General features: G+C 33.2%; 1 protein-coding gene across 4 annotated transcripts in view; it reads right to left on the reverse strand.

The window, feature by feature from the left end:
* LOC134374796 (CWF19-like protein 2) overlaps nucleotides 1–25049 on the reverse strand; it is a 97691-nt gene that overhangs the window by 64146 nt on the left and 8496 nt on the right. For 2 of the 4 annotated variants that reach the window (XM_063092793.1, XM_063092795.1), the window contains exons 4-9: nucleotides 22340–22453; nucleotides 21480–21599; nucleotides 16556–16649; nucleotides 10411–10526; nucleotides 5671–6305; nucleotides 669–762 (exon numbers count right to left, since the gene is read on the reverse strand). In XM_063092793.1, coding sequence (XP_062948863.1) covers nucleotides 669–762; nucleotides 5671–6305; nucleotides 10411–10526; nucleotides 16556–16649; nucleotides 21480–21599; nucleotides 22340–22453 — 1173 coding nt within the window. Of the gene's footprint in view, nucleotides 1–668; nucleotides 763–5670; nucleotides 6306–10410; nucleotides 10527–16555; nucleotides 16650–21479; nucleotides 21600–22339; nucleotides 22454–22782; nucleotides 22874–25049 lie in introns of all 4 variants that reach the window. The other 2 variants (XM_063092796.1, XM_063092794.1) reach the window with 2 other exon arrangements.

A 25049-nucleotide genomic window follows, 5' to 3' on the forward strand; every position in this document is an offset into this window, starting at 1 on the left:
CTTCTGGAAGTACCCTCATATATATATTATTATATATTATTTTAACAAGCATGTGACAATATAATAAACAAATAAATGAATGAATGCAGTTCATTTGTAGTCATCCCTATTTCTATTCAATTCTGAGGTAAATCGGTCTTAAGTCAAACATTATTATGGGAATTAAATGAGCTAACCTGTACAAAGCATTGAACACAGCATCAGGCACAAAAACACTGCCTTAAAATTTGAATACATGAATTAATCATGCTTTTCTAGGAACTCATTTTTTATGTTCTTAAGTAATTTAAGAAAGTAATAAATGTTCCTAATAGTATATAACTAAAATTAGGAAAGAAGCCAGTGACATCTTTATCTCCTTCAAATATGCTCAATAAGTTAGAAATGTAAGAATAAAAAGCAAATAACAAAGTAAAAAAGAAATTAAAAAGCACATAGTTCCCTAAGGATCTTAAATTTCAGAAATCTGATGGAGAAAGTAATTTATTTAGAAATTGGCACATAGTACTGTTTCTAGAAATGCTCAAGAATTTCTTAAAAGAATCAAGAAGCAGCAGTTATTTTCACTGTGTGCTACATCCATACTGCTGAGGAACTTCTAAAATTACTCATAAGAAGTTAAATATTTAATCACTATTCTCTAAAAGAACAAAATATAAGAGTCTCACCATATTCCCCATCATCTCTGCCTTGATAATCTTGGCTCCCAACTTGTTCTTCTCATCAACACTCAGGATGTGGATGGACTCATCCTCTGGACTACTGTTGAAACAGGAAAGTTCTTAAGAGCATATGAAATGTAGGTATAATGCATAATTACATCCTAATTTCCCATTAAAATTTACTCTCTTTAAAACACACACACACATGCACACACACACACACACACACACATGCACACACAACACTGGCTAAAAACTTTTGAGGAAGAAGTAATTAAAAGGGCTCCGGCTCAATGATATTTCAGAAACCTTGAGTATACTGCAATTATTCTTTTTGTGCTGGCAGTGTCCACAGATCTCCCTTTAATTATTCTTTTCTTATCACTTGTTCTCACAACTTTCCCTATACAACTTACCTGGGCCCTGTTCCCCCTAATCTTATCCCAGAAGAGCTCATTATCCCTTCATGTGTGTAAATACCATAACTATAAGTATCTATACTTATACCCGTAATACAGCATCAGGGCATTTATGTACCATATTCGTTCACATCTATATGACTGCCTCTCTCATACTGTGAGTTCTTTGAAGGCAGATACTATGTCATAATTATTTTTATTCCACCAGGACTAGGAAATAGAAGCATTCAGTAAATACAATAAAAAATGAGTAACAGAATGAATTTAACAAAGTCATCTAACTTAAATCCCAAGGGACAACTGTGATGTGAAAATAACTTCCTCTTGTTACCTCATTCCTTGACACACCAGTCCAGACATATTTTTTCAAATCTGAATGAGTGTAAGAAACACGTCGTTTCCCAAATTTTCAGTATCCAAGGATCACTTAACGGAAATATGATATGCACATGGACCAATAATTTTAGGTTAATTTTGTTCCAAAGGTTCATCAAAATTTGGGGGTAAAAATAAGCTAAAAACAGTAAGAGTCATAACAACGGCAGGATATTTCAATTTTGTGAGCTATATGTGAACTAAATTATTACATCACTTTTTTTTTTTCCTTGAAGTAACCAAACTCATAGTGGTCCACGTATAGACCAAGAGGATCACCAATATTCTGGAGATCATATATTGAAAAACACTGACCTAAGTCATCAAGAAAGAAGTCCTAAATTTTCTCCCCTGTCACCCACAATCTATAGCCATATGGTCCTCTTCTTTTAACATTTCCACCCAAGGCTAATCCTTCTGTTTCCCTTTTGGGCTATAATAACAAACTCTGCCAAGAATGACATTCCAAGGCTAAAATATTTTGTAAAATGGGTTGGTTTCTGATATTAAATTTACAAAATCTAAATTAAAGACATCACATTAATTTTTCTTCATATTACATACTACCATAGGTTTCAAATTCCTGAAAGTACTTAACTAATTTATTTTCCAACAAAAGAAAAACATAACCAACCACATTTCATTTCTATGAAAAATAAGCTTAAAGTTCTTAACCATATGGGCTACTACTGGAGGATGTTTTCCTACTATTAAAATAATCACAGGGCCTAAAAAGAACAAAGGAAAGGATGACAAATTTGATCACATTAAAGAAAGAATAAAAGAATGGATAAAAAAAGAAAAAGAAGGAAGGCAAATTACAAATGATGAAGAAACTATTTGCATTACATGACAACTATAAAGAGCTCTCGCAAATAAAGAACTCAAAATGCATGCAAAACATGTCTAGTAAACAAAAACAGAAATAAAAATAAACACATAAAAATACAGCCAATTTCATTCACACTTAAAGAAAAAAAAACAAGGAACAAGTCTTTTTCTCAACTACGTATATGACCAAGATTTTTTTTAAAGTTCAATATACTATCAGCAAGGAAGTAGGAGAAATGTCATTCTCATATATGACTGTAAGAATGGAAATTGGTAAATACAACAAAACATATTAAAAGTAAAATGCACGTATTCTTTGACCTGATAATTACACTCCTTGGAATTTATTTTACAGCTATATTTCAATAGTGTGCAAAGACACACATAAAAACTTCATTGCAGCCTTGTTTGTAATAGCAACAAAGTGGAAACAACCTAAAAGTCCATTAATAGGAGACTGGTGAGAAATATTAGGTTATACCTAAGTTTAACATCAGAATATTAAAGAGCTTTTAAAATAAAATAGGTAGATACATATGGGCTAATGTGAAAAGACCTTTAAGATATAATGATTGGAAAAAACAAGATTCAGAATAAAACATGCATTATGAAGATATTTAAGTTTATATATGTTATGTATGTATATAATTTTATATGCTAAGTATATAAATTACACACATTCAAATGCACTAAAAAATCTGGAAAGACACTGTTAACACTATTAACCTGGCAAGTGGGATTAGGGTTGAGGGTGACAAGAAAGAGAGACTTTTTCAATTTATGCTCTTCTGCCTTCACCATTTAAATTTTATACACATGCATTTACTATCTACTTGATTATAAATGGTTTAATGTTTTAAAACTATTAAAGTAGTAAGAAAGGTAAACATAAATGAATGATACATATAAAGGAATAAAACCAATTCAACTAATTTCTCTATCACTATTCATACGAGACAAAGATATTAGTTGTTATAACTTTTCCACAGTCTGGTAGATTGACCTATGGTACATTCCAACACCCAATTTATAAGAGACTAAAAGTATTTTCCAGTCATCACTGAAAATGTTTCACTTTTTGCAGCTTATATATCTTTTTTCCTCTCTCCTATGCCACTAATTGGTCAACTCTTCTCATATTCTACCAAAATTACTCTTACAAATGATATCAATAACTTTTCCATAATCAGCGCATAAAAGAAAAGGGTCTTTTTCCCAAAGAAAATTCATGGTTCTACTTTTAATCTTATTTGAAACCACACTAAATCAGCATCAGAAGACATGAAGACTAATCGAAGCCTTGCAAATAACTAATAATATTAATAGCAACAACAGCTAAGATTTATGGAGCACTTACTATGAACCAGATACTATGCTAAATTTAAATTTTAGGTAAATGGCAAATACTTTTTAGCATAAGTATGTCCAAATATTGCAAGAGACTTATTACTTTTTATTAAAAAATCTGGAAACCCTAGTTACATAATACATTGTGTGAGTCACAACTTCAGCTCCCTCAGTTTCTACATATACAAAATGCAAGGATCAGATTGATTTCTTCTATTTCTAAAATCAATTCTGTGATTTTTTTTTCTAGTTCTAAAATTCATTGATTCTAAATCTCCCCAGAATTTGGGTATTTTATTTTAAAAATCCAACATATTCCCAGGATAATAAAATTAACAGCTTCTAACAATCTTTCACTGAATCTTTCTAAGCAGTCTTGAAATTTCTATCTTGGTCTCTTACTTTACACCACTCTACATGCTCAGCAATCTTTTTTTTCATTCAAATATAGTGGATGATTCCCAGATTTTCTTTCCTTCTCCAGACAATCACAGAATTCATGAAAAGCCTCAAACCCTCTGTAACATCAAAATTAACACATATAACAAAGAATACTGTCTTCAAACCAAAACACACACACACACATATACACAAACACAGCTTTTAGTGAGTGCTTATATTACAGTATACCTATCAGAAGCTTACAATTTGAATGACACACAAATATGAAGCAATCAGACAACCAGATGAAATACTAACAGCGTTAAGATTGATTTGCATACTCTGCTTAGCTACAGTCACAAAAGTCAAGACCTAGTGATCGTCCAAATGCTAAATCAACCCTAATGATATCAGGAAATAAGAGCTTCATCCCACTAGCAACTGGGAACTAGAAATAGTGTGCCATCCAGGATAGCTGGAGTGAAGCCTGGACAATTGTATATGCACACAGTCTTAGACATTCTCTAATCCCTTCCTTGCTTATTCAGCCAATACAACTGGATTTCTCCTTCAGTTTCCTAGGAGCAAAGCCCTGACCTGAACCAGAGCTCATCTGACTGGGGTTCAATCACTCAGTGTAGATTTTGCCAGCTCCCTCCCATAGAAAGTTACACACTGTGCTTTATAATCCAGTGCTTCAGATGGAGTCGTTAACAAAAGCGATTTATCAGAATCATGACCCCAAACCACAATGCTTAGATCTACTACTACCACTGATTTTTATTATTTCCTAAAATGCCTTCCTTTAGTGTCCCACTCATTTTTAACACAATTTAATGATCATTCAAGTATATGTTTGTCATTATCCTTGGACACTTATTTTTTATGTCTGGCTACCTCCAACAAGGCCAACCCTAAAGCTGAATCAAACTTTCCTAGGTTTGATCCCACTCATCCTGAGTTTCCTCATCTTCTGACACAGACCTATATAAGTGCAACAATAAAAAAAAAACAGTAAGTGCCATCTATTTTCCTAATCATTATGGGTACAATCATTATCCTACCCTTATTTTACATTTGAAACCCTAACATTATCTTCAGAATCTGCCATTTGCCCAACATGGATTATTGCTTTTTCTGCAAAACCAACCATCATTCATGGTTCCCTCTGCAGGATCTTTCACCTATATTTGCCACTTCATATTGGGTTACAGAAGCATATTTTCCTTCAGTCTCCTATATCTCCTATAGACGTGCAGTATTTATAATTATGATTATACTTAACAATGGGGTAATTTCCTTAAAATGTAATATGGCACTGATAACAAAATCTACTCAAATTTCTCCTAAAGCTCATCCATTTAAAAGATTCACTCATTCCAGTTTTTAAATTGCAAAAAAGCAACGAATTTTGAGGAAATAGTGCTACTGAATTCTTCCAGCTCTTTTAAAATAGAAGTGAAAAAAAATACAATCCACAAAACAATATTACTGTATTGCTAAATCTGCCTATCTTATCTCTTCCATCAATTTTAAGAAACAGACCGTACTCGGATCTAATTAACAAATAATATTCTAAAAATATTATTCAGTTCTTTGAATCTTTTGAACCCTAATATTCATTTATCACAGTAAAAAAACAAATGATAAAATACCCAGCAAATGTAGACTTTGTGTCATTTCTCAGGCTTTCATCTTCTGATTTTTCTCTCATGTCCTCCGGAATATGTTGGCGTTCAACACTGCTACTTGCTTCCAGTGGCTTTTGATTTGAATGTTTCTTGTCTCCTTCTCGCCCATTAGATTGACTCCATGATGTTAAACTCTCTTCACAGTTCTCAGTGGGTTTTCGAAAACCACAACACAAAGAACCCTGAGCTACCAATGCTGAAGGTAAACTAGATGGTTGAAAATTTCTGCCCTTGCTGTGAAATGACAGTTCTTTATCATCAGAGGGTCTTAAGAATTTATGTCTCAAATTACCTGGAGAAGAAAGCTCTTGATTTTGCCTTGGGTTGGATTCTCTTCCACGTCTTTCTAAAGACCCAGATCTTTTATCTTTTTCATCACCAGTAAACTTATCTTTATTGCTATTGTTTGCAATATCTGTTGTAGCATATCTATCCCTTGAACTTTCTTGATATTTTACTAAGTCTGATTTTCTATTTTCTTGACTACTTTGTGCTTTATCCGAATATGTTGGTTTCCTCCACCGTTCTCGTCTATGATCCTCTTTTATGGAAGCAGTTTTTTCAGCTTCTTCTAATTTCGACTGAAATACTTCCATTGACTACAAAGGACAAAAATTAAGACATTTAAAATTTAAAAAGGCTCAGTGACTTGCTCCCCACATGCCACTGTACTATGACAAGTGGCACAATAAAAGAAAAACCCATCAATGGGGGAAAAGGGGAAGACCCTTACAATCATCCCACACTGAAATGAATACTTTTTAAAAACATGAGTGAACAGTAAAAGATTACCAAATAACAAAAACAGATCCCAAGAGGATAATCATGTTGACCAAAGGCTCTGCTCTAACACAAATTATAGTACAGAAAATGGTAGAGACATAAACTTTCAAAAACATAATAAATTCCTACTGGTAGTTAGATTCAAGAGTATTGCTAAAACAATATTACTTTTTTATACTGTATTTGTATAAAAAAATGGGCTCTCATAAAAAAAGAACACTTCAAAAACAAGAAAATGAAAAACTATGTGTCAAAAAAAATTTTTTTTAAATGTCCTGATATACTGAGTAGAAGAGAAGAAAGTGCTGAAAACCAAATTAGCCTGGGAATTCTCTATACTTTAGGAAGAAACAGTAAATAAGAAAAAGTCTTAGACAATTGTTTCTAGAAAATCTAATATGCATGTACTACTACTTCCAGAAAGATGGAGCAAAGGTGAAGGAAGAAAAACATTAATTTTTTAAAAAAGAAGAAAATTTCTCCCGGATGATTTTCCAGATTAGAAGCACTCATCCAATAACCTCGGGGGAAAGGAAGTGGAGAAAGACTTACACATACACCCAGAAAAAAATCCTAATTCTTTAATCTCAAAACTGAAGAAAAAAAAATTCTTCACAAACACTGGATCACAGGAAGGAGTGAATCAGTGTAAGTGTGTATATAGATGGAAACAGGTAGATAATACATTACCTACAAAGGAAAGAAAGACTGCTGTCAACTTTCAACTCTAATTCTTAATGGACAATGCAATAAAGATCAAACTTTGAAAAAAAATTATTAGGCTATAATTCTATATAAAAAATTAAACTCACAAACTATCCTTCCCTGGTATAGGCAAAAGAAAATCATTTTCAAAAATGTAAGGAATGGTTGGCTGGTTAGTTCACTTGGTTAGAGTGCAGTGTTATAACACCAAGGTCAAGGGATCCCCATACCAGCCAGCAACCAAAAAAAAAAAAAAAAAAAAAGCAAGGAATCATAAGACAAATCACTTAATAATTCTGGGGAAAAAAATTACTCAAACCATAAATGAATTAGGGCAATGTGTGAAGTTTAATACAGTTGTAAAGGAGAGATACATCATACACAGAAACAGAGAGTAGGAAGGTTATTACAGAGTTGGAGGCAGGGGAAAAATGGGAGATGAAGATCAAAGGGTACAACAACATGTCAGTTACATAAGATAAATAATCCTAGAGATGCGAGGTACAGCATGAGGACTGTAGTTAGTATTGTATCATACATTGGAAATTTGCTAATTTGATTATAAAATTAACTTTTTTATTAAAACTTTTACTACAAAAATAAAAAAGGTAACCGTGTGAGATGATGAATATGTTAATTTGCTTGACTGTAATAATCATATCACTATGCATATGTATATCAAAAGATAATGCTTCTTACCCTAAATATTTTTTATACAATTTATACAGAAAAATTTTTTAAACAATGAAAATTTTTTTTAAAAAGCAAAAAAAAAAAAAAACACTTCTTACTAAACTGAATACAAGGATACTTTATCTAACCATGATAATCCTCATCTTAAATCCCAGAAGTCATCATTTAAACACAGAAAGACAAGAACACTAGCTTCCAGTGCTTTTATCAAAGTTCTAAACTTCGATTTCAAAAAGTAAAGGAAATTTAAATATTTTAACAGTGAAGGGAAAAAGCAAAATAATCATCATTTGCATGCTACCTTCCCAGATAACCCAAGATAAAAAAAAAAATTAGAAATAATAAGAGTTTGTTAGAAATTTGGCAGACCACTACCAACAGCAAGTCAGGAAACATAAGGGAAAAAAATTGAAAAACAAATTCAAAATAGCCACAATGACGCATGCATAATTGCACAGAGAAAATTATTGAAGAACATAAATGAAAACTTGAATAGAGAAATACCCAGGGTTTTAGAATGAGATGGCTCAACATTATAAAGGTATTAACTGTTCTTGATATATCTGTACATTTAAATTTAAATCAAAATTTCAAAAAGTAAATTTATAATGGATTTTAGAAAAATGTTTATTTCTGTTGAGCTGAAACTTGACAAAATGATTCTAAATTGAATAAGAAAAATTGAATAAACAAACACATAAGAATGAAAACTACTTTTTAAAATTACTAACAAGACTTACTTTGCCACGCAGTAGGTGTTCACTAATTATTCGCTATCGGTTAATCATTTACTGAAAAGTACAATAATTATAACAGTATAAAACTAATTGCAGGAAAAGACAGAAAAATCAAGGAAACACCCATGAGAGTAAAGGAACAGACCCACATATATAAGAAAACTTAACATATAACAAACACGTCATTTCAAATTAATGGGAAAAGAATAATTCATTCAATATGTCATAAAAAATTATCTAAAGACTTTAGGAAAGTTAGACGCCTACTTTGCAACATACACAAATATGTTCCAGAAAGATGAAGGATAAACATAAAAAATAAAACTGGACAAATACACAAGGTAAAATATATGTGCACATTTTCATGGCTTTCGAGTAGGGAAAGCCTGTCAATTAATCATACCAAGAGCATTAAGTCATGAAAGAAAAATATGAAGAATTTTGCTAGGTAAAAATATTTAAAATTTAACCATAGCAAATTATCAATAAAGTAAAAAACAAACATGAAACTAAGGGGAAGAAATTTGAACAGAATAATTAAAAAGTCTTATATAAATCATTATCCCAAAAGAAAGACAGGAAAATGATATTAATAATCAATTCACTAAAAAATACAAATGGCCAAAATAAATGTAAAAAACAAATTCCAATTCACTAGTAAACAAATGTATAAAAATAAAAGCAAAAAAAGGTGTTTACCAATCACAATAGCAAAGACTATAAAGAATGATGGTCCAACTGTTGAAAATTACGTGATAAAATGATAAAAGAGGCATTTTAATAATTTGCTCAATCTTTCTGTAGATAAATTTGGCAATATACATCTCACTTCAATTGTCTACATCCTTTAAACAAGCAACTTTATTTTTACTAATTCACCTGAATACCCAGATAAATATGCAAAATACACTGGACAAAGACAGTCAGCACAGTGCAAGTATTTAACCAAGGGAGGAAAAAGCATATACATGTCCATCCACTGACAAATAATGGAAAACCAGATTAATATATAAGAAAATATTAAAAGGTCATTAAAATGTATATATTTACGGGAATCCAACTATGTCTACATTAGTAATTAAAAAAAAAAATAAGGGTATATTCTATAAGCATACTCTAAAACATAGGGGAAAAATATGCAAAAATATATTACAAAATGTTAACAGATTTAAGACAAAGTGTAACATTTTCCCTCTTTTATTTGGAAGAGGGGGCAGTGGCACTAGCATACAGTTTTGAAATCTTTCTACTTTCTAAATCTCTAAATCTGCTTTCCTTTGGAAATAGAAGAAGGTGGCGGGGGAGGACATCAATGGTAATTACAGAAACAAAGATTATCCACACATGGTGAAAAGAGGATCCAGTTCTAATATATCATATACTGCTGCATTCCATTGTTTTAAGAGTATATACGCTCTTCTAAAAACTCTGGAAAATATCAAAACTCTAGAATATACCAAACTCTAGCATATACCAAAATTTCTACAGTGGTTATCTCCAGAAGTATACTCTGAAGACTTTCCTGCATTATTTAAATTTTATCACAATGAGAAAATGTTATTTTTACATTAAACACACACTTAAGTTTTACATTTGTTATGTCAATAAAAATATGCTACCTAAGTTCAAATAATGAAAAGCAGAAAATGACTTCAGCAGTATACAGAAATGAAATTTAATTATTAATTCAATTCAAAAGTGTTTCACAGCACAAAACAAAGTTTAAGGCACTTAATTTTTCACATAATTCTGAAAATATTCATATCTCCTTAATACACATACTCACCCCATATCTTTCAGCTACAAAGTCCTCAAAATTTCTATTTTGTTTCTCAGCTTGTTCCTTCATTCGTTGATAAGATTTCCTTAGCCAACTTAATCCACCGTCTTCTACTACTGAAACTAAATTCCAATTTTAAAAATTAGTTGTACTTTTAATGTGATTCCCACAGAATTAATATTTATTGCTTTTATGATGACTTCTGAAGTACCTAATTAAATATTTTTCTTTGAATATATAAAAATCATAAGCACATTTAAAAGTCAACGTATATCTGGTTGCCTATATACAAGAGCACTTCAAAAAGTTCACGGAAAAATAAAATTGAAAGGTAATATGAATCTTCCCATTAACTGTTTGAAGTGTACCCTTGTTATGCAACATACAGAGTTTTATCACTATGAAGAAGGAAAAGATAAATAAAACTACTCTCAAGAAAATTCCAATCTAAAAGAATAAGGATAAAAGAATATAAATAATTACAATGAAGATAATATGTGATAACTATTTATTTTAAAAAATGTAAAGGGTTATAGAATATGAGAAAAGTGAAGAATTATTTGTAACTGGGAGGTCAGGGAAAAATCCATAAACCAGGCTCAGGAAAATGCGTCAGATTTCTACTAAAAAAGATAAGAGTAGAGAGGACATTCCCAGAAATAAATAAGGAATAAAGGCACATACATAGATGGGAAAAAGATACCTCAGATGCAGCACAAAGAACAAATAAGAAGTTTACGGAAGATAATGCTGAAATGTATGTTAAAACATATTATCCTACTTTAGTCATGATTACCAATCATGAATAGTTGAATACCTTCAACAAAATTTATTTAGCTGCTTATATTTCCTTCTGTACACATCACACTTTTGATATGTATAAAAAGAAAATCTAATCAACTACCTAAATTAAAATTCTGTTCCTGATTTTCCTTGCCCAAAAACAGGACACTTTAAGATTACCCCAACTATATAACCAACAAAAATGGACCCATGCAGAGTCCAAAAGGCATGTACAAGAATGTTCACAGCAATAATCTCAACCTGTAAACAACCCAGGAAATGTCTACCGTCAATAGAAATGATACATAGAGTGTGATATATTCCTAAAATAGACTATTATATAGCAAGGAGAATGAAGGAACTACAACTATACACAACAATATGGATGAATCTCAAAATGTGGGCAAAGGAGAACATAACTGATTTTTGGTGCTGGAAACCAGGACAGTGAAAACCTTCTGGTGAAAGGGTAGTGACTAAAAGGTCCACAAATGGGGCTTCTGGGTTGCAAATACAAGAGTACATCAAAAAGTTCATGGAAAGATTCGTATTATCTTTCAATTTTATTTATTCATGAACATTTGGAAGTAACCTCATAATACTGTGTCTCAAACTGTGCACTGATTACACAGATGTTTTCACTTTGTGAAAATGATCAGTCTGCTGTACACTTATTTAAGTTTACTTCTTTAAGTTTACTTAAAGAAAGAACAGATTTTTCAATCCTTAAATTAATTATGTTCAAACTAATTCTATTCCCTCATTCAAATCTCAAAAGTTTATCTCTACTAAGCAATCTCTTCTAAGTTAATGTGTCCTTTCTTTACAGGTTTAAAATAGTATGCATTTCAAAACCTAGATCTCTAGTTAACTCAATGATTTCACTTTTCATTCAAAACCTTACTTTACTCTTGCTCTTTCATTCTTATTTATATAGTCTATGGGTTCAAAATTAACAGTGGAGCTAATCAAGGAACTCGGGCTAAATCTGCCATTTACACAGTGATAAGTAAAAGAAACCCATAGAAGTTAACACCTATATTAATGTCCCAGCTATATAATTAAATTGTTTATTCCATAGACAAAACTAATAAATGCTGATGATCACAGTAAAAATTTCCTGAATAATCACCAAGATATTAATATAGTTCAAAGAAAAAAATAGCAGAGGAAAAGTAAGACTGCTTTTATTCCTCTACGTTGACATTTATGAAGGAAATTTAACAGGAATAAAAATTTTAAGCCAATTCAATTGCAAGTTAAATCCACAATTTTAGAAATATTTATATAATAATGTCATTTTCAGTTGATAATATGTTCTATTTCAACAGCCCTATTAATCTTATAATTACAGAGGGCAATGATGAAGTATTTTTAATAAGAGAAATCACTGAACGTAATACTCAAAAAGCAAACAAAAAAATACCAACTTGCAGCACCATCCTGAAATTCAATCAACAAATATTCAATGAATATTTACTATAAATGTGATAACTTGTAAAACATAGTAGGAAGTAAGAACATAAAGAAAATACAGTCCTAGTCCTCTATGCTGAGACAAAAATATATCAAATAATTATAGTAAATTCACTGGCATACCGCTTTTGAGGTATACCTGTATCTCAAATCTGTTTTTTATAATAAGTCAAAAATTAAGAGACTTAAGTATATGCTTCCATCATAATTCAAAGCTATATTGTTATAGACAAAATAAAACCAAATGAATCTAGGTTCTATTCCCCATTTCTCTCAGAAGACAGGCTAATATAGAAACAACAATAAACTAAATATCTAGAGACCTAGAGTTTATTCTTGCTGCTACTACTAAATAGTTGTAAGATCTGAATCAAGTCATTAACTTCTTTGGACCTCTGCTTCTTTACCTATAAAATAAGGTAGCTGATTTAAACCACCTTTGAAAGTTTTTCCAACACAAAGTTTCTAATAGAGAAGTCAAAGAATAAAGAGGGGAAAAAAAATCAATAGGAAGAACAAAATCACATCCAAAGAGTCTGTAAGCAAGAATTTCTACTAACTACATGGTAAAAAATATAGCCTTCTAGTAAAGAATTTAGAGTGACTAACCCTAGACTAGGAATCAGAAGATCTGATCTAGTATTATTCCCATGACTACAGGCAAATTACCTGGCCACTCTAAGCCTTAGTTTCCTAAGCTATAAAATTAGGATAACAATAACATATACTCTGCTCTCCTCACATGGTTGCTATGAAAATAAGCTAATGTATAAATATGCCATGTAAACTCTAAATTGTACAAATACTACCATTACTAAAATATGATTTAAAATAATTGTGTATGAGCTCTGAAAATGGTTTACTTAACTTTCCACCTAATTTTCTAAGAAAGAAAAGATTAACAAATTTTCTTGAAAATACGGTACCTCAATCATTACTAAAAAACTGGATAAACCACACTGAGATACCATCTAACCCCAGTTAGGATGGCTAAAATCCAAAAGACTATGAACGATAAATGCTGGCGAGGCTGCGGAGAAAAAGGAACTCTCATACATTGTTGGTGGGACTGCAAAATGGTGCAGCCTCTATGGAAAATGGTATGGAGGTTCCTCAAACAATTGCAGATAGATCTACCATACGACCCAGCTATCCCACTGTTGGGTATATACCCAGAGGAATGGAAATCATCAAGTCGAAGGTATACCTGTTTCCCAATGTTTATTGCAGCACTCTTTACAATAGCCAAGGGGTGGAACCAGCCCAAATGCCCATCATCGGATGAGTGGATACGGAAAATGTGGTACATCTACACAATGGAATACTACTCAGCTATAAAAACGAATGAAATACTGCCATTTGCAACAACATGGATGGACCTTGAGAGAATTATATTAAGTGAAACAAGTTAGGCACAGAAAGAGAAATACCACATGTTCTCACTTATTGGTGGGAGCTAAAAATTAATATATAAATTCACACACACACACACACACACACACACACACACACACACACACACACACACACACACACACACAAACCGGGGGGGGGGAAGAAGAGATAACAACCACAATTATTTGAAGTTGATACGACAAGCAAACAGAAAGGACATTGTTGGGGGGGAGGGGGGAGGGAGAAGGGAGGGAGGTTTTGGTGATGGGGAGCAATAATCAGCCACAATGTATATCGACAAAATAAAATTTAAAAAAAAAAAAAAAAAAAGAAAAAGAAATTTGTCTAGTATAATGCATTATTCTCTTAATGAGAAAATCATGGTGCAGAAAAGGAAAACATAGTTATGTAATTTTGAATTGCTTGTAACTTAATACTAGATGTTAGTCATTTAGGCAAAGTATTTGTAATTGCTACACACAAAAAAATTTGAGATTAAAGTATATCAATTTGATTTCCCCAAAAAAAAAATAAATAAATAAAAAATAAAAAAAAATAAAAAACTGGATAAAACCTTCTCAAAACATTTAATCACAGAACAAGTACTTGACATCATCATCATTATTGAGTATATACTATATTCCTGATACAACAGTAAAAGATTTTTCTCGTGTAATCTTCACAATAATTACATAACATAGGTACCATCCTTATTCCCTAATACAGATGAATAAATTGGGCTCAGAAAGGTCAGGAAACTTTTCCAAAATCAAAAGCTAATAAGTGGAAATGCCAAAATTCTAGTCACCTCTACCTCCTTAATACTAGTGCTATAATACTTTAACGTGCCTAACAATTTCAGCTGTATCATTAATTCAAACAGAATGATACCGCTATCTGCATATGCAGAAAAACCTGCAGATCATTTTTTAAAATTTAATTTCAACTCTGGGATCTAAGCCTTTGACAGAAGCTTTCTGCCATTTTTCTTCATTCTAAATAAATACAATATTGGAAAGGGAAGTGGTGAAATCATGATGTGAAGGTGAAGGGGAGAAAGGCCCTCTAAAAGCTTTATTTGAGGTCATTTTCCTCCTAGTATCTTTGATTCCGCTGTTTCAGCCAGCTAAAAGATATTATCTAAGGTGGAATTTGGGCTCTTCTCTACTCAATGAAGTTAAGAACCTGTTGACTACAAATATTGGGCTTGTCAATTCTAGGTTTTCCCCAAAGATGAATCTATTGACTGCCCTCTGACAAAAGGGTTCGTAAAAGCTTAGCTCATAAAATCAGCCCTATATACTAATGGGTCACTGAGCTAACTTACTGCTCCCCAAACTTTTTTTTAAGTTCCTCTAAAACAATACAGATACCCCTCGACTCATGATGGGTAATCCAGATAAACCCATCGTAAGCTGAAAATATCATAAATCAAAAATGCATTTAATACACCAAACCTACCAAACACCAAAGCTTAGCCTAGCCTTCCTTAAACATGCTCAGAACACTCATATTAGCCTACAGTTGGGCAAAATCATCTAACACAAAGCCTCTTTTATAATAAAATGTTCAATATCTCATGTAATTTATTGAATACTGTACTGAAAGCGAAAAACAAAATGGTTGCATGGGTACTTAAAGTACATATCACTTTTGCACCACAGTAAAGTGAAAAATAAGTTGAACCATCATATAGTGGGGACTATCTGTATTTCAAAAAGAACTTTATATGTCTACAGTTGCTATTAAATAAATTTTTCATTGAATTATCAATGCAGCACTTAATAGGCATATAAGATTTTTTAAGTATGTTTAAAATTATGTATGCTAGGGCTGGCCCATGGCTCATTTGGGAGAGTGTGGTGCTGATAAAACCAAGGCCACAGGTTCGGATCCCTATATAAGGATGGCTGGTTGGCTCACTTGGGAGAGCGTGGTGCTGACAACACCAAGTCAAGGGTTAAGATCCCCCTACTGGTCATCCTTTAAAAAAAAGGAAAAAAAAAATTATGTATGCTTATGTGACACAAATATTTTGTCTCCATCTGCTGGAAAATAACAGTACTCTCCTAAGATCAATACAAATTTTAAGAATGCTGGCAAAGTAGGAATTTCTGAAGATATGAAACTATATCTTTAATGTTTATACATTATTTTCATGAAATTTCTCAGACTTAAAATTTTTACATCTTATTACGGAATGTAACATACCAAAAGCATTATTATATCCTCACAGAATCATACTTTGCATTAATCCATTTAAAACAGAAATTCATTTATGAAAACATGATCAACATAAAAATGCATATTTAATCATCTTTGCTCCCAAATACATCATAATTAAAATAATCTTCTCAAGTACTAATAACTTAAGTAAGGCTTTAAAAGATTGTAAACATTTTATCAATGCTTTGTCTTATGTAAACTCAGATCATTCCCTCAGGAACATCAAGTTATCAGAAATGCCTATGTGTTTACAACCAAAACATAGGAATACCTTTAGTAAGTGATGATACACTACAGTCTTCTGGTGGAAGACCTGTCCCACCATCCTTCCAGAATGGATTCAATTCTCTTTCCAGCAGTTTGGACTAGAACAAAACATTTTCAAAAGTCAGAATTTAAATATAAACCCATCAAAAAATATACTAATAATTAAACTGAGATGCAGTTAACAGTTGTAACCCTGTACAAATCATTTAAAACACTCTTAAGACACGCTGTTCTGTAACTTGCAGGAAATAATGTCTAAATTCACATTCATTCAATGTTTTTATTCAATGTCTACCATGTCTCAGAATTGTACTACATGTAGAAGATGTAACTGTCAATAATTCTGACTCAGCCCTTGGTAGCTTGGGATATAGTGAGAAAAACAGAGAATAAATAAGTAATTGATAAGTGCTTTGAAGGTAGACACACAGAGCGCTAAAGCCACACAAAGAATTCAAACCCCTCTCACACTGAAAGCCTTCCAAGAAGAAATAATATATACAGTCTTAGACCTAAGGATGGGTAGAAATTAGCTAAGTTTTCTTTTTTTTTTTAAAGGCCAGAGGGACATAAAGATGCTCCTGATAGAAATAACAATAGCTCATGAAACCCTAGAGAAAGAGAAATCACAGCATTCTCAGGGAACTTAAAGGAATTCAGACTGGCTAAAACTTAGAAGTGTGAGTAAGTAGTGACAAGCCATTAGATTGTAGAACAATCAAGGACTAGGTCACATGAGTCATTTTGAACTGTTCTTGAGGTTTTATGCTGGGGGCAATGGTGACTCATGAAAGTGATCAGCTTGTATCACACAAACTACAAACTATTCTCAGTGTGGAAAAAACCCTGGAAAAGAGCAAGATTAGAGACACAATCCAGTCAGAAAATGGTGGCAGTAATCTAGGCAAGAGATGATGGTAACCTAATCACAATCCAACTGCTTCCTGCATTCCATGCACTACGCCAGGCACTGGGCTATAATGAATAAGGTGGGCATGGTCCTTGCCATCAAAGAAATTATGGTCTAAAGAAGGGAGAAAGACATATATTTTGCAAATATTTTCTCCCACTCTGTTGGTTGTCTTTTAACTCTTTTAATTGTTTCTTTTGCTGTGCAGAAGCTTTTTAGTTTGATATAATCCCATTTGTTTATTTTTCCTTTGGTTGCCCGTGCTTTTGGGGTTGTATTCATGAAGTCTGTGCCCAGTCCAATTTCCTGAAGTGTTTCTCCTATGTTTTCTTTAAGAAGTTTTATTGTTTCAGGGTGTATATTTAAATCCTTAATCCATTTTGAGTTGATTTTAGTATACGGCGAGAGGTATGGATCTAGTTTCATTCTCCTGCATATGGATATCCAGTTATCCCAGCACAATTTGCTGAAGAGGCAGTCCCTTCGCCACTGAATAGGCTCGGTGCCTTTGTCAAAGATCAGCTGACAGTAAGTGTATGGGTTGATTTCTGGATTCTCTATTCTATTCCATTGGTCAGTGTGTCTGTTTTTATGCCAGTACCATACTGTTTTGGTTATTATAGCTTTGTAGTATAGCTTAAAGTCAGGTAGTGTTATGCCTCCAGCTTTATTTTTTTTGCTCAGCATTGCTTTGGCTATGCGTGGTCTTTTATTGTTCCATATAAATGTCTGGATAGTTTTTTCCAGAATATATAAGGAACTCAAACAACTGTACAAGAAGAAAACAAGCAACCCAATTAAAAAATGGGCAAAAGAGCTAAATAGGCATTTCTCTAAGGAAGATATACAAATGGCCAACAGACATATGAAAAAATGCTCAACATCACTCAGCATCCAGGAAATGCAAATCAAAACCACATTGAGATACCATCTAACCCCAGTTAGGATGGCTAAAATCCAAAAGACTATGAACGATAAATGCTGGCGAGGCTGCGGAGAAAAAGGAACTCTCATACATTGTTGGTGGGACTGCAAAATGGTGCAGCCTCTATGGAAAATCGTATGGAGGTTCCTCAAACAATTGCAGATAGATCTACCATATGACCCAGCTATCCCACTGTTGGGAATATACCCAGAGGAATGGAAATCATCAAGTCAAAGGTATACCTGTTCCCCAATGTTTATCGCAGCACTCTTTACAATAGCCAAGAGTTGGAACCAGCCCAAATGCCCATCATCAGATGAGTGGATATGGAAAATGTGGTACATCTACACAATGGAATACTACTCAGCTATAAAAACGAATGAAATACTGCCATTTGCAACAACACGGATGGACCTTGAGAGAATTATATTAAGTGAAACAAGTCAGGCACAGAAAGAGAAATACCACATGTTCTCACTTATTGGTGGGAGCTAAAAATTAATATATAAATTCACACACACACACACACACACACACACACACACACAAACGGGGGGGGGAAGAAGATATAACAACCACAATTATTTGAAGTTGATACGACAAGCAAACAGAAAGGACATTGCTGGGGGGGAGGGGGGAAGGAGAAGGGAGGGAGGTTTTGGTGATGGGGAGCAATAATCAGCCACAATGTATATCGACAAAATAAAATAAAATAAAATAAATAAATAAATAAATAAAAAAGAAGGGAGAAAGACAATTAAGCAACATTAACATAGATAAGTGCTATGAAAGTAAAGGGTGCTATAGAACTACCTTCTAATGATATCTAACTTGACCTGAGGGGGTGAAAAAATGCTTCCTACAAGAATAATGGCAATAGGATGGAGAGAGAAGGAAAGTGTTAACCATTAGCACCTTCAGTTTCCAAGAGTATGAACCAACCATAATATTGAAAAGAAAAATGTTGGATAAAATGTTTAAAGAAAAAGCTTTTTAAATGTATCTACGAGCTGACAAAAAAGACTCTTCAAAGGACAAAATTTAAGTTAATGTTTAACTTGGAGGTTTGATCCTTTACAGTAGTTTGTAGCAAAAAAGGTTCTGTCACCTGCTTTGTTAATTTACTACAAAATCTCTCAGTACCTATAATTAACGAATTTCTTCCAATGGTCTTATCTAAACACTCAGATACACAGCAGATACTCAACAGGATAAAAAAAAAAAGCTAGATTATATACTGAGGAGGAGAACTGACAAGAGGCCAGACAAGTTGTGAGATACTATCTGAAAATATATGAGACAAGGACTAAATATAGAAGAACTTCTACAAATCAGTAAGAAAAAGACAAATGAACCTAACAGAAAAGTAAGCAAAATCATAAACAAGCAGGTCACAGTACAAGAAATCTGAATGACCAAAATGCATGAAAAGATCTCTTGTATAACCTGAGAAAAACAATAAAATGCCATTTCTCACCCATTAATTAATCTGGCAAAAATTTTAAAGTTTGATAATTATAGGTACTTAGTACTGGAAAAGAAACATATTGCTGGGGCAGTACCAATTGTTATATCTAAGGTCCTTCATTGTAGCACTGTTTGTAATAGTGAAAAACAGTAAACAATATAAGTGTGCATAAGTAGAGGAATAGATATTTACAGTGTGGCATAGTAAGATGATGAAAGACTATACAGTAATGAAAAAGAATGAAACAAATAAAATATGTCAAAGTGAATCGATCTCTAAAACATGTTCAGGTCTTCTAGTCAAAATGGCTTAGTAAGATTCCACTTCATCACAATCTCCCTGTTCTGGACAAATAGGAGAGATATACACAATATAAAACATACTTGAGTTCAAAATAAGATAACTATCTCTGTGGACGAAAAACAGAAGAGACTTGCAAAGCAGTAAGCAGAACTGAAGCCATAGGTCTACTGGGCCCTGTGTGCAAGCAGAAAACAATAGTTCTGCATTCAATTTGCATAAGATAATAAATACTAAAAGTGCTCCAGTTAAGACAGAAGAATGGAGCCAGTCTCGCCATATAAAGCCAAGAACTGGGGTAAGGAGATCTGCTTTTGAAAGAAGGCTGAAGAATTGGTATAAGGTACAGACTGGGTCTGTTGATAAGTGCTATAGTTCTATAGCATTTAGCACAATGCATGCATAAGAACAGAAGAGGACACAGACACAGCCTCAAGCACTGGCTTTCAAACTTTTCTGTGACCTTGACCCATAGTGAAAGACAGCGTGAGTGTGTGTGTGTGTCCAAAACAAAAGTTTAAGGAAACAAAATACACCTTTATTACATGTAATACATAGCTGGTATTTTATATTTTTAAGTGCTGATAGCAATAAATTAATTTCATGACCAATATTTTGAAAAACACTAGCCTAGAATACCAAAGAAATGATATCCCCAATATCAAGAGGAGATATATAATTAGTGTGCTCCCACACCTGACAAGACAGGTAAATTTTCTTGCCTTCAACTGGATTTTTCCTCAAATTCATCATTTCCTCAACTTCATCCTTTCATTAAGGGTATATTCCTGCAGGGTCCCAGATTTATAGGGGTTCATCAATCAGGTTTTCCCAACTCATGCAGGCTCTTGCCTTTATGTCCTATCCCTAAGGACCCATTAAAATTGAAATTCAAGATTATCAGGATTGTGTGATGCCACCTGGAAAGCCACCAGCTTCAGCACTTCCTTACATGCTTATGTTATATTTTATCCAGAATTTTTAGGTGTCTTGAAATTAAAGCATTCTTATAGTCTCTAATTCAGTATGTACACTGAAACAAAAGATGAAAGGGTTCATTTTTAATACAATGATATTAACCTAAAGTCAATATTCATTCAACTATATATATGCCCTAGATTTATTAATCTAGTATACCTTTAAACTGGCTTCCTATGGGAAACTTATTTTAACAAAACATATCCCATTTCATAGCTGTTTTCACTAATTGTATTAAAAACCACAAAACATAAAATAATATTTTACAAGTAAAATTGCATTTATATAAATGTCTTAGTTTATTAAAGGCAAATTAGAAAGTTAAAGCATTTTAAATATTCTCTTACCTGTTCAAGTGCTTGGGTTTTCTCTTGTTCTATTTTCCTTATAGTTCCCTTTTCAGCTTTGAGTGATGATGACGACACAGTTTTAACAGACATAAAATCAACAGTCATCCACTCATCCCTCTGTTGAAAAAAGATGACCATTTCAGGCTAAATTGATTAGAACTTAATAAACACTTTGCTCTAGGATTTAGGCACTCACACCTGGCTCAAATCCTATATGGCTGTATAACTTAAGGCAAGTTTCTTAATCTCTCTAGGCCTTAGTTTCTCCCCTGCAAAATGGGATAAAATATCTATCTTTCAGGACTGTTTTAAGGAGAAAACAAGAAAATGGATATAAAGCGTCCAGCTCAGTGCTTGGCACACAACAAGCAAACATTAGTTCCTTTCACATTTCTTCCTTCATCTGTGTCTAACAGTGGATACATTACATTCTCCCTTAGGCATATGAACTATAACCCAAAATCTGTGAACTACTCAACTGTAAGCATTGCTAAGAAAATTACAGCATGAGGCGAAGGGAAAGAAAAACTATTTTTGAATTCTACTCACTGTAGAAGGTTCAGAGAAAGTACCAGTACAAGGCTTCACATACATAAAAGGAAAGTGCCACTTCTCTCTCAACAACCAGAAGCAAGAAAACCTCTAAGGGACTACGACAGAGACGAACACTCACGCTCTCATAGCAGGAGGAGGAGGGGAGTCCAAACACTAAGCAGTCAGCGCTACTGTCAAATTATTCATAAAGCACACTGTTTTCAAAGTTAACTTTCTACTGAAGAAATTAGAATAATCTTTCATTTTGACATTCATCTATTCTTAGAAGTTGACACTTTTTAAAAATCAGGTGACTTGCTTACCTGAATAACTTGATTGTCATCTTCTTTTTCAGACTTTTCATCTTTCACTTTCCAGGACTTTCCCTTGCCAGGAGTCTGGGAAGGAACAGCCTCAACCCACTCATCTTCAGAGCTCTAAGAATATTTAGCACATGAGAAAAATTTTCAAATTTGAATATTTTCATATAAAACTTCTGTGCTATTGTTAAGGGGTAGAAATTCAGCTTCCCATAGAAAATTCTGACACTGTATCTCCCCTTTAAAAAATGACATTGAAAATTTAAGAAAGAACATGTAAACCCACTACTTTGGGTTAAGGCCACAAAACACAACCAAATTATTTCTATTTTCTTATAAGTTTATAATCAAGACAAGGGAAAGCAAAAAATAAGACTTGGAACTGCTATGTAGAGAATTCACTTTAGCACAGAGCTTTAGTTTCTACCAACATCAAGAGTACTCACATCTTTGCTTCTCCAGAACAGAGGAAATGACATTGAAGTTAATAAGTTTGCAGTTTGCCCTTAAGTTTCAAATTTTGGGATTTCTCTGGATCTAAAAATGCAGAGATTTCAGGTAACAACTAGTAAGGCATTTTGCTAACTGTGTTTAAATACCACATTATTAAATCAACTGAGAAGTATTTAGTCAACATCCCCTATGTGCTGATCATTATGCCAGGTTTTGGGGTTTGTTTTCAACAAATGTACCAGTCTACTCTTCTATGTCAAGTACTACATTAAATACTTTCACATATATTATCACACTGAATTCTTAACACAACACTGTAAAGTATTTTTTTGGTTTTATAATAAGGAAAGCTCCCCCAAATTAAGTAATTTGCCCAAGTTACATGGTATACAAGTGTGAAAACCCAGTTAGGAATCTAGATCTGTCTGGCTCTAAAATCTATTATATATTCTTTGGAGCTATAGAACATAAGTGTAGCAGAGATCCTAGAAATCACCTAGTACAAACCACCTGTTAATGTACAGCTGAGAAACTTTAAGCCAAGAAAGGAAAAAGTGAGTGAATACCAAGGAAAACATTAGAATCTGGGTTTCCTGAATGAGACCAATATTCTTCCATTCTGCAAAGTTCTTGAAAACTATCTAAAGTGTTCTTTGACTACAGAACATAAATACATCTGTCAAAAGGTATAATCCACATGGAGTAAACATATTTGCGCTCTGCTACCTCAGCTGCCAACTGTTTCCCATAGCAAAGCAGATTTTATTCACTCATTCAGGCCTTGATTTGGACTTATAGAAACCTTACAACTAGTTATTTATATTTATAGTTACAATTTTTTAAGATAATCACTATAAATGTATTTCTGGTCTACCCATGGTCAAATCAGTTTAGAGATACCTGGTTCCTAATTCTTGAGGTCACCACTAAACAGGGTAGTATAATCTAAAAAAAAAAAAAAAAAGTACTTTCTTTGTGAGAGTGCCAATTTGCTAAGATCAAATTAAAATAATTAAAAAGTTGGCATTCCACAGGACTCTGTCATAGGCCTTCTTCCATAATTACAGATTTTCACTATCTTACAAGCTGTTGACCAACCACTTGAAATTCATTAACTGGAGCCACCAGTTGCTTCATCACGACAGCTGCAACCAGTCTCCAGCTCTGGATAAATCCAATCACCATGATCTGCAACTTCAGTTAAGCTAGACTCTGAACCCCAAGTAGAATTCCCCTTGCTGGTCCTTGGTCAGTTCTCTCTTCTATTCTCTTACGACTTTCCTTTAAAGCATTAATCATTTTTACATTCATTTATGTGACTATTTGATTAATATCTCACTCTCACACTAAGCTGTAAGTTTAAAGGAACCATCTGCTTTTGCATACTTTGTGTCTCCAAGCACATAGCTTAATACATCGGCAAATATCATTACCTTCTTCAACACCCTCCTCAAGCTTTCTACCAACGCCCATTCCCCATAAGCTCAGCAAATGATCTCTCCTCTTACCTTATCAAGAGAAATGAGGCTACCTTAGCTTCCTACCAATCTCCGACAAAATTATTTATGGCTGCACCTATCCTTACCTCCTGTTAACTCTTCCTTTTCAAGGCATGTCCTCCTCCAAAGATTTTGATCACAAATACCTGCTCCTCTAAAACCTTGATCCATCAATTATCTCCTTCTCTTATAGCTTCAACCAAAGATCTCTAATGGACTTGATATATGCTCAAGCATTTTTTTTTTTTTGAAGCAATAAGGAGGGAACTTCCTTGACCCTATGTATCGCTCTAGCAGGAATCCATCTTCCAACTTCTATTCTCAGACAAACTTCTTGAAAGAGTAGTATACATCTACTGCCTTCACACTATCACTTTCATACATTTCTCAAAACTCTGTAATATAACTATTGTCGCCATTAATCTACTGAAACTTCTTCAAAGTTCACCAATTGTTTCTATTATGCCAATTCAACAAAATGTTAACATTTTTATCACCCTAGACCTCTCTGCTGAAGACAACAATGTTGACAACTCATTTTCTTGACTTCCAAGACACTTTCCTCTTTTCCTCCCACTCTTTGTTTCTTCTCCATTTCCTTCACGCTCTCTAACTCCTATAAACCTAAGTTTGTATCTAGTAATAGTACCATTAAAAAATGAAGATGAAATAAAAGAAATTTTCAGGCAAACAACAGCTGTGTTTACTGTCAGCAGACCTACACTATCAGAAATATTAAAAGAAGTTCTACAGGCAGAAGG

This window comes from Cynocephalus volans, chromosome 4 (genome assembly GCF_027409185.1).
Source record: "Cynocephalus volans isolate mCynVol1 chromosome 4, mCynVol1.pri, whole genome shotgun sequence".
In the NCBI taxonomy this organism is placed as follows: domain Eukaryota; kingdom Metazoa; phylum Chordata; class Mammalia; order Dermoptera; family Cynocephalidae; genus Cynocephalus; species Cynocephalus volans.